This window comes from Alosa sapidissima, chromosome 8, assembly GCF_018492685.1.
Source record: "Alosa sapidissima isolate fAloSap1 chromosome 8, fAloSap1.pri, whole genome shotgun sequence".
In the NCBI taxonomy this organism is placed as follows: domain Eukaryota; kingdom Metazoa; phylum Chordata; class Actinopteri; order Clupeiformes; family Clupeidae; genus Alosa; species Alosa sapidissima.
Window position 1 is genome coordinate 11,845,696 of NC_055964.1, and position 10,686 is coordinate 11,856,381.

General features: G+C 40.9%; 2 protein-coding genes across 2 annotated transcripts in view; both read left to right on the plus strand.

The window, feature by feature from the left end:
- The first annotated feature begins 4 nt into the window (after positions 1-4).
- On the plus strand, positions 5-8,639 carry mrpl1 (mitochondrial ribosomal protein L1). The gene is made up of 9 exons (XM_042101059.1): positions 5-708; positions 1,220-1,328; positions 1,859-2,132; positions 4,629-4,712; positions 6,118-6,189; positions 6,743-6,854; positions 6,982-7,082; positions 7,661-7,742; positions 8,473-8,639. The coding sequence occupies exons 1-9, from the start codon at positions 678-680 to the stop codon at positions 8,574-8,576; spliced, it is 969 nt and encodes a 322-aa protein (XP_041956993.1). The 5' UTR covers positions 5-677; the 3' UTR covers positions 8,577-8,639.
- An 801-nt stretch (positions 8,640-9,440) lies between these two features.
- Positions 9,441-10,686, plus strand: part of fras1 (Fraser extracellular matrix complex subunit 1) — a 120,946-nt gene continuing 119,700 nt past the window's right edge. Inside the window, 1 exon segment of the mRNA XM_042101559.1 lies at positions 9,441-9,902. Within this exon segment, the coding sequence (XP_041957493.1) occupies positions 9,836-9,902 (67 nt within the window). The 5' untranslated portion in view covers positions 9,441-9,835.

Genomic DNA, 10,686 nt, shown 5'->3' on the forward strand with positions numbered 1-10,686 from the left:
TACTTCTGGGGAACAAAAGTTTAATCCTACTGGGGGGGAAATGTATTATCAATTTTCACCACGATTTCAGAAGCTGGTGAAACTCAAGTCAAGCTTTAAAACGAGTCATATCTTACGCTTCTTTGAACATTAATTCATGAAATGACAAGAAGGTCCCGCAAAGTAGTTTTAAAGACGCATAGGGCCCTGAACTCATATTTCAGGAAACTTTTGGATAAACTTTTGAAAAATGTTGTGTTCAAGTACTTCGATAACCAAAATGAGTTCAGGGTCAGCATCTTTGATTGAGGAATTTAGGGGAGCAGCAGAATAAGGAATTGTTCAATTATTTAATAATCGAAGTAGGCTATTCCTAAAGAAAAACCTTACTTTAGTTAATTAACTTGAGTAATGGTTAAATGCAAATGAGTGTGTATAGGTGTCTTTATTTTTACAGTGTGTTTTAATGCTTTTATTTGTTTATATATAAATCGAATAATACTTAATTGTCCACCCCGAAATGTTAAACCACATGCAGAGACAGCCTAATCCATCATTTATCTAATCCATTACTGCAAAATATGGTTTTTGATCCAAACACTCAAACACTAGTCGGAACCAGATAGGTCGGAACACGAGGACGGATAATCTCTTTACCCAGACGGCACTTCCGGTGTGTGAGAACGCAAAGCGTAAACATGGCAGCGTCCACGAGGAATCTCGTAAGAGGTCAGATGACACTTCGTTTTTAAGTGTTACGTGCAATACCATTTAATACCTTGATGAGATTATTTTACTTCAAAGCATCGTTTTTAAATGAGCGGTTTTATAACGATACTAGTCCCTGTGTTAGATTTGTTATTATCAATTACATGTCAATTGGAAGCCTTGGCCAGACAGCATTACGTTAACGTTAACATAAACTGGAATGTGGATAATCCATGGATGGACGTTGATATGTAGGGACGTGTACCATTAGGCTTACATTAGCAAAATGCGTATTCGTTGAAATAAGGCTGTCTGAAAGCGCTGTTGTCTGAAGTCAAGCTCAGTTGAAATGCATTTGAAAATGCAGCTAACTAACCCCTCCCGTTTGGGAAAGTCGACATTCTTTCTGTGATGAAATGGCTCATGAATACATCTAAGCTACCCTAAATTGACGTGTGCAAAATGTAATTGTTGTTGTGCTGTCTGTACTGTTCATAGTTCATCTCTAAACTAACATCGTTTCTCTCTTCAGTTCTTGCTGGATGCCAAAGACTCAGTCTAACATCACCTTGCGTCTCAAGGGTATCTCAGAATGTGGTGCGGCAGACGTATGTCAGGACATATGCAGCTGCAGCAGTAAAGTGAGTTTTGATTTTATACGGGATGTTGCATGCTGATTCTCGACCAGGACTCGATTTTCAGAAGCTGTTTATTGCTGTATAACTACTAGCCACACTGACACCCAGAGGGTGATTCTGGAGCCCCTAGAGTTGGTTGCTATCAATTTAGAGAAGCATGTTTGCACAACAATGGTTCATATCCCCTACATGACCTACTTGATCAAACGAATATTTTCATTTGGAGGTTCCCTAAACTATGAGGTAATAAGGACCACTAGGAATCATTTTACCCCACTGCAGTATACTAGTATGACTCTTGTCTCTGCACTAAATGCACAATATTCCTTCTGTTTGCACAGCTATGTTGTACTGTTGTACAGCTATATTGTATTCTATTTAGTTCTGTTTTGTAGTAGTTAGCATACACATTACACACATGTATGCACTAGCACAGTGTTGTTTTACCTACCTCCAATCTGTCTGCACATCCATCCATCTCAATCTATGCAAGTTCTGGCAATTTAATTGTGTGTGTATATTTTTTTCACCAGGCTCAAACCCAAAGCAAAGAAAGGCGAGGAGGACAAGGATAAGAAGGAGAAAAAGGAAAAGCGTGTCATAGATAACACAGGACGGCACAAACCAATCGGCTTCACGGCCTGGGAACCAGTGGACGACGTGTATATGCTGAGATTCTACCCCAAACCATCCCACGATGCAGGCACAGCAATAGACATGCTGAAGGAGTTCCAGAGGCTGGAGTTCACCCCCCCAGATCAGGCTGTGACGTTGGACCTGAAGCTGGACTTGAAACTCGAGAAAAAGGTAGAGTGATGTTTCTTGTTGTGGTTGTGGGTAATGAATCTGTGCCATCTGAAACTGTTTCGGGATAAACTCATGGTGGCATTTTGTCAAGTAACATATTCATGGTGAGGAAAGTGACATTAGCTGGGTTCAGCTCATTTGCATATTCTATGGGCATTCATGAAAATTCGGCTGTAGAATATGCACATCTCTGCATATTCTTCCACTGTGTTATGCAAGTTAAAAATGGACATTCTGCTGATCTAGGGTAGCATTCTAATCAGCTGTAGGATCAAAACATAAGGTCGTCAGGGCAATGTTTACGGAAACACGCAGGCAGAAATGCAACAAATGTGAATGCATACGAATGAATTATTTTCATGAACTTTAATCGTGTTATATCTTATACAAATAGAAAGATAATCCGTGTAGATCCAAATAGAAAGTTAATGCATTGAACCTGAGTATTTGGCTACAAACACTCAAGATGGGTTTGGAATAAAAAGAATGATGTTTAGAATAACTTGATATCCACAGGCGGAGGTATAAAGAGGGTTTTATGATGTTGTCGGCCTGTTTAATTTTTCCAAAAGCCCTGGGTACCTTTTTTAGTATATAAGCATAGGTATATATACTCTTTTGATCCCGTGAGGGAAATTTGGTCTCTGCATTTATCCCAATCCGTGAATTAAGGAAACATACACAGCACACAGTGAACACACAGTGAGGTGAAGCACACACTGCAGTGAGCTGCCTGCTACAGCGGCGCTCGGGGAGCAGTGAGGGCACTTTAGCTGTGGATGTGGGCATGGGAGCAGTGCTCAACCACTTCCCCCTGCCCACATTTTTCCTACTGGGTCTGGGATCGAACCGGCAACCCTTCCGTTACAAGCCCGAAGCCCTAACCAGTAGTCTGCCCCAAATAGGGTAGGGTAGGATAGGGTACATGTTATCATGAACTCCATGAAATCTTAAATCAAAACATGTCTGCATCTGCCAAGAATTAGAAAAGAGTAATTATCATTGGACCTTCCAACAGGATAATGATGCAAAATATAATATCTGAGGAATGTACTACGATGTCAGGTTAACAGGTGAGCGAGGTACATTGTGATGAAAGTCAGGGGTTTGCAATGACACAAAGGTGGCTCTCTTTTAAAAGCATGCTATGCAAGTTTGTTAACCTTAATGGTTTGAAGTCATTTTGATGGTAAATTAACTTTTATTAGGGAAACTGGCACGCCTTCCCATCCTTCCCATAAACTACTCATTTATGGAGATCCTCGAAACTCTGCCCATTTGTATGAAATTGTATAATACTACCATCAGTCAGTCTACATGGTCGACATGTCCTGTCTCCAAATAGTCCACACCTGTAGGGGGAGCCCAGTAGCAAAAAGATGAAGGTTATGTTCAAGATGAAGGCTCAAAACAAAGTAACCATGCCTGAATCATCCCATCAAATATTTTGCTGGCGGAGCTCCATCTATCTAAAATCTTTGATCCTGATTATAAATGGAAATGCATGACACATGTTGATTTACACGGCATAAGAACACATCAAAGCAACCAACTTATGTAACAGAATACACAGTCACAGTCGATTACCTCAGATTGCTTGGTCAGGGTTTACTGAAAGCCTGAGTACACCCCTTTGATCGACACAAAATGGTTTACTTAACACCTAATCGCTTCTGCTACATGGCATGTCTATGCCCTTACCTACAACCTGTTGAAAATTGTGGAATGAGAGGAGAGTGCAACAGAGAAGACACAGTGCTATGGATGATTTGTACATTTTTTATAAAGATAAAATTAAATAACAATTACATTTAATATGTTTAATACTAATTAAATTAGATTACATTTAGTAAGATTAAATGTTGTTTTATTGGCAAAGGTTGGTTGTGCAACATATTAAATGCGGGGATGTCCAGAATAAATTTGCTTCACTTTAAGATGATGCTATGATGATCAATCCTCTTTACCATGGTATAACAGTGATTGTGGAGGCTTTCCTTGGCAATGTTGTGCTGTGGAAGCATTTCTCACTTTTTGTGCATTACATGTGCTGTCCTATTCCACAGAATAACATAATTATAATCCTGAGTGATGAGTGGGAATAACAGTGTGCATATCTGTCCTTCCCCTGATCATATGCTAGAAAAAGTAATTTAAAGATGATTCTATTGCTGGTTTTCCACAAAAAGTTACTTGAAAAAGTGGCAGTGTTGCTTTACTTATGGTGTTAGTAGAGGCTGACAGCTTTGTCTTGGTTGGTCTTCTTCCCTGTTGTTAATCTTCAAAAGGTCATTGTGAATACCAGACTCACATAATGGATCTGAAACACTCTTAGCAAAATGAAAAAAATTCATCACTTGGAGCCACCTTGGGGTTGTTGTAACGTTGTTTAAACATGCAGCTAAAGCTGGCAGCTTTGTGTGTTATGAAGTGTTGTGGGACGACTGAGATTTGCTCTGCCGGGTTTTAATCAGTCTTTAATTATTATTCTCACAGAGGAAGGTGGATCCCTTCGTCAGCACAGTGCAGCTACCCCACCCTTTCAGGACGGAAGCAAACAAAGTTGTCGTTTTTACAGAGGTGAGTAGTTTGACTGCACGAAAGAGAACACTCAGTTGTATATAGGATGTCAACACAATAAAAAGCTGAATTATGATATTTATAGATAATTAAATGATAAATGATGATGAAATAGGGGGCAGCCGTGGCCTACTGGTTAGGGATTCGGGCTTGTAACCGAAGGGTTGTCGGTTCGATCCCCGGCCAGTAGGAAAAATGTGGGCGGGGGAAGTGGTTGAGCACTGCTCTCCCATGCCCATATCCACAGCTGAAGTGACCTTGAGCAAGGCACCTAACCCCTCACTGCTCCCCGAGTGCCGCTGTAGCAGGCAGCTCACTGCGTCGGGATTAGTGTGTGCTTCACCTCACTGTGTGTTTCACTAATTCACGGATTGGGCTAAATGCAGAGACCAAAGTTCCCTCACGGGATCAAAAGAGTATATGTAAGGGATAATGGACGACACTGTGGTCTGTTCACAGAAGTTAATGCACGGTCGAGGTTGTAAAACGGCCCCGACGCGTGCATTAACTTCTGTTCACAGAAGTTAATGCACGGTCGAGGTTGTAAAACGGCCCCGACGCGAAGCGGAGGGCCGTTTAAACCTCGTAAGTGCATTAACTTCTGTGAACAGACCACCGTGGAGTCCATTATCTCGCTTATTCCACTTATTGCGTTGTGTTCATTTCCTGTTACAATTTAAATGTTTTAATCGCTAAAACTGTCTTGTTTGTAGAACTACTTTCTTCCGACACATATCAACTAATTTCTCAACTTGCAGGACAAACTGCCGTTACTAGTTCTAAATGGATAGTTGCTACGGCCAAAGGCCAGTCGTTAGTTCTACCTCTCCCTCTGTCAAGCGGGCGTATCCCAATATTCTGATGAACTTTAGCTTTGAATCATCGCTATTTTACCTAGCCTGCTGTCATCCATCTAGCTAAAAGCCACCTCCGTCATATGCTACAATGTTACTATGTTCTGAACGTCTGCATTTTACAGCTCGGATTCAACGCGACGGTTCATTTAAATATCACGAGTTCGGCGAATTAATATACTGTACAAGTGTGATACGGCCAAAAAAATGGATCTACTTCATAGTTGTGCAAATAACATACGGTTAATGGTCGTTCTAAATTACGTAGGACAATGGGAAATTCAACCAAGCAGTAGAATAAATACTTATACTTATATAAATGATAAAGTATACTTTTGGTTCCTTTGTGCAAACAGTTTAAGCTTGTTGTTTTCACTCTCTGTGAGGTGTAGGAGCTCTAAAATGGGCTAGGTAGGAGCAGCACTCTGCATGACCCTGTTTCTATTTAATGTGTGCTGTGTGGCTGTTGGTGGGGGTGTTGTGGATGGTACTCACGTTCCCCTCTCAGCTCTATTAATATGGCCATGCGGTGCGATGTGGTGTGTCTGCAGAATGCTGAACAGGCGCAGCTGGCACTGGAGAACGGAGCAGCGCATGCCGGCGGGGTGGAGCTCGTGCAGAAGGTGAGAGGCTCAACGCTGGACTCGTAAACCTGCTAGCCAGGCCAGCTAGCAGTGCCTGTGCCAAAGTCCCAGCACTTGGCGGGCACACAGAGGATTGGATTCACACAGCAATCAGCTCACTGATTGAGGGGTGGGGGGTGGGGGGGTGGATGGGGGTGTTCCGTGAGGGTGCATAACTTCAGAAAGAGTTCAAACAGAAAGCATGCAAAAGATGCAGCTGTTGTGATGACAATGGGCCTCAAAGCAATCTTTCATTCGAAGGCAAAAACCATCCCATCAACAGGCTGTTCAGGAATGTCCTGCATTGGCTGCTAATTAGGACATGTCATATGTGGTATTCTAGGTGGGATGTCAATACATTGGGTTATAGAATCTGAGATTAACATTGGGATCTAATCTCGGAGGTCGATGCAGCATACTGTGCTTTGGTAGCTTTTGTCTGGCTTGTCTGCCACTTTTATTTTTATTTTCATTCATTTCATTTTATTTATCATTCTCAAAATCCACATTATCAGTGCTACGTCCAGCGCATTTATGTATCGCTTTCTCTCAGATTTTAGATGATGAAATCCAAGCTGATTTCTACTTGACTGTGCCTGAAGTGCTCCCGAAGTTGGTCCCTTTAAAAAACAAGCTTCGGAAGAAATTTCCTAAGAGCAAGAGAGGTCAGATTTTTTTTGTGACATTTGATCATGATGTCTGTCCCATCTGGTAGCCCTTTGATTTGTCATATAAGAAAAAAAAAACTCTATTACACAAATTAAATAATTGATGTGAACTTCCATCTTCCAGGCACTGTCGGAGTGAACATTCCCAGAATGCTAAACCTTTTCAAGAGTGGTCATGAATACCTGGTGGAGAGAGAGAACTATATTGTTACTGAAGTTGCCACGGTAGGGCCCAATAAGAGTACTATGTGAGGTTTTTCCTGTAAAAAAATGGGGCCAAATTGAAATGATTTTAAGCCATTTTAATATTATAGGGCCCTAATTAAATGGTGGGCAAAGCGCAGTGTCTATCAAAAAGTCAAGTTCTTGTGTATGAGCTGTAGCTATCATGTGGCATATGGAAGCATTGAGATGACTCATCTGTGTTCATACTGAAGGTCTCGCCCATGGTGTTAAATTAGCTAGTTAGACCTAAGACATTGCACTTTGCCCATCATTCAAATTAGGGCCCAAAAGTTCTGTTTTTGTGTTTTATGGTTTCTTCATGGATTTTGAGAAATTCTTAATATAATATAGATATAAATGCTATATTTACCAAAGTAATATATACTTTTCTGCTAACTAGAGAAAGAGTGGAGACTCAATCTGATAGATAGATAGATAGGTAGATAGATAGATAGATGGATGGATACTTTATTGATCCCCAGGGGAAATTCAAGGTCTACATATATGTGACTATGCAGATTTCAGCTAAACTTATAACAAAACCTAAAACAAGTCCTTGTTGTTTTCCTATATTCCAGCTGAACATGCCCAAAGAGCAGATCCTGGCCAACATTCAAGCCATCATCAATGATGTCTGTTCCCACAAGCCAGCCAACTATAGTACGTACCCGTCTTTGTAGTGTCCTCTGTCCTTAGTGCCAATTACCAGCCTGAGTGCTCATTAGCCAAGTTAACTCATTACAATGCGCTGTCACATCTCTAGTGTTGTGTGGTCTCTAATTCCCCTCTCCCACTTACTAATGAGACCCTGTGAACCTTGAATGAAATGGTCTATCAGCACTCAAACAAACCTTTTTGTTATTTTTGTTGGAAGTTACGTTGGAAATGTGCACACTATTTCGGCCACACTTGTGAATTGCACATTGCCGACATTGTCTGGACGGGGCCCTTTTTTTGTGATGGAAGCCAGCGTTATGGGCGAGGTGGGAGCTATGCAGTCTGTCAGCGCAACAGTGTACTTCAGGCGCCTCTCCGTGCAGCTGTTTGAAGTCAGTCAGCAGCTCTCCTCCCCCTCTAATTTGGTTTCCAGGGGGACATTTGGGATGGAAACGCGAGAGCTATCCCCACCTGAGTGTTTGTGTTGGTGGTGGCGGTGGTGGCGATGGTTTGATTCCCTGACAGCTGAAGCATGACCGTTATGGTGCATATATTACTCAAGCCAAAGCCAGCCTAATGAGTGGCACTGGACTTTAGGAGATCGCTCCAAAAATGTCCTTAATTTAACCATCTAACTCATGTCCTTCTAAAGACAGTATGAGTTTGTGTTAGAGATGTGTAGCATGTGCACTATGTTGTATATACTTATCATCTGTTTTTTTCTTCTTTTCAGGCCCAATTATCAACAGGATGATACTAAGCAACAGAACTAGCGAGGCACTACTTGTAAAATATGAAGACTTTCTGCCAAAGCCTAAGGAGGAAGAAAGACCGTGATCATGCCCATTGTAAATGTTGTAATATAATAAAATAAAGCCTTGCACTTCTGGAAAAAGCCTCTCCAGCGTCTCATAAACATTTTTTGCGTGATCTTAAGCCGTCATGATAACTCCAAGGTGTTATGTTTGCTGAGTATTTCCAAGAGAGGAACTTCATGTATTGACTTTGAGTATCCACATTTAGATATCTTTAAAATAAATAAATAAATAAATAAATACATACATATTGCATAATATGTAACAAATTGCATTACATAATACAATATATATATATATATTGTTTCTCTTATTCATTCTTGGCCATGCTTCTAGTTTAGCACGATCAACAGCAGAGGGCAGCATTGCTTTTACACAGCGGAACACAAAATTGATTTCAAAGAATGAAGTCTTGGTATGCGTAGCCTTTTTACAATCCATCACTATTGCTTCAATTGTGTGGTCAGTTAGGCTATTGAAATCTCTAGTTTGCATTTGATTAGTCCAGTTCTAAGATGAGTAGTTCACTCTTAGATAGCTGTGTCCGCTCAATTTCCTTGTCCCGTATAGGCCTATTTACCATGAAGACAGAATTGGCTACTAAACTAACTTAAGGCTACTATCACGAAGTGTTTGCTTTCATTCATCAAACGGATTGAATCTGCTTTGCCTGTATAGCACCTGATATAATTAGCCTTATTTTTAGTTTAATTAGCACAAAGTTCTTCTGAGTGGCAGAAAGGCATAGGACAAATCATGCGCCCTTTAGAAAGATCACGCATTGGAACTTGTTCGGGGGTCCTTTTCCCACAGTGATGGGAGGGGGCGTTCTTTCTTTGCAAATCGCCTGCAACAACTGAGCCACTTCACTGACTCGTTTAAAAGCCTAGACTGCAGGTTGGAGCGACCGGGAAAAGTCAGCTTTGTGGAACTATAATTATTAGCCCGACCAAAGGGCTCATTTTCTCCGTCATGCAATACAAACTCTAAACATTCGGATCTGACTGAGGATTTCAAGCTGCTTTGAAGTTGGGTTGAGAGGTTGGACTGGATTCAAGACCGCATCGCTTTCTAGATCGGATGCTCGGTAATACCTGCTGTCTGTTCTTGACTTCGGAACTTGTGTCAGACGCCCAGCCAAGACGTTGTCTTGTCTTCTGTGGCATCGGAAAATTTGTATGACGCTTCAAGAAAACAATAATGATCAGTGATACCTCTACTTCGGAACTGAACTAGAGATCGCATTTTTCATTTGGATTAATTCTATTTCATGCCGTAAGCATGGGTCTCGTGTGGATCCTTATTGCTACTCTAACTGGAATAAGCACCATCTCCAAAGAAGCAGAAGGTGGGTTTGTCGCTGCGACTTGAACTTTCCTGTTATGAAAAAAAAAGATATTGAATGCATTTGTTCTGTATAGCTTACTGTATGTTTGGGCTTAAATTTGGCCAAAACAATAATTCACTGGTGGCTTAATTTCAATAATTTTATGGCATAAATAACCTGCTGTGTGAACATTAGCATAGGCCTATATGATCACTCTTTATGCCTAATGGCATTTAAAACCAACTTTTAGAACATTCTGTTGGCCAATTATTTAACCTGACATAATAGCCTACTTTTAAAGTCGCAAGCATATTCATTATTTCCTCTTATTTGCATTTTTATTAGGCTACATAAAATAGGATAAATCTTGTTTAGTAAAGATTCCTGCCATGCTGAGGGTCCCTCACGTTTAAAAGGGGTATTTTAAGTAGTCTAGGCTATTTTGTCAAGCTAGACCTAAATTTTCACGCAGGCTACTTGAAAAGCTAGAAGCTCTGGATCAAACCCTTTTCCCTCCGTGTGTGCACTCAGAGCCCTCTGTCATTTTAACTTAAGACCCTCGCCTGCTGTGAGGGGAAATTTCAGCCTGAGCATTGGCTGAAATGATGGTGTCACACTGAGTGTTGCCGACCTTTTAATCCTTTATCTGCTTCAAAATATCTGAGGAATGTATGCTCTTCAGTCAACAGTTAAAATGGCATAAAACAGCATGTTGTAGAGTTGGAGATCCCCCCTCACCTCTATACAAGTGAAATTCAAGTTGTTGTAGGCTACTGATCAGGCTGTCAAGAAAATGTGATAGAGA

Excerpts from the sequence above, each read along its gene's own strand:
- mrpl1 (XM_042101059.1), top strand. The coding sequence starts at position 678 with ATGGCAGCGTCCACGAGGAATCTCGTAAGAG. Across the intron at positions 1,329-1,858 it reads TATGCAGCTGCAGCAGTAAA|GCTCAAACCCAAAGCAAAGA; the intron begins GTGAGTTTTGAT and ends TTTTTTCACCAG. Across the intron at positions 2,133-4,628 it reads ACTTGAAACTCGAGAAAAAG|AGGAAGGTGGATCCCTTCGT; the intron begins GTAGAGTGATGT and ends TTATTCTCACAG.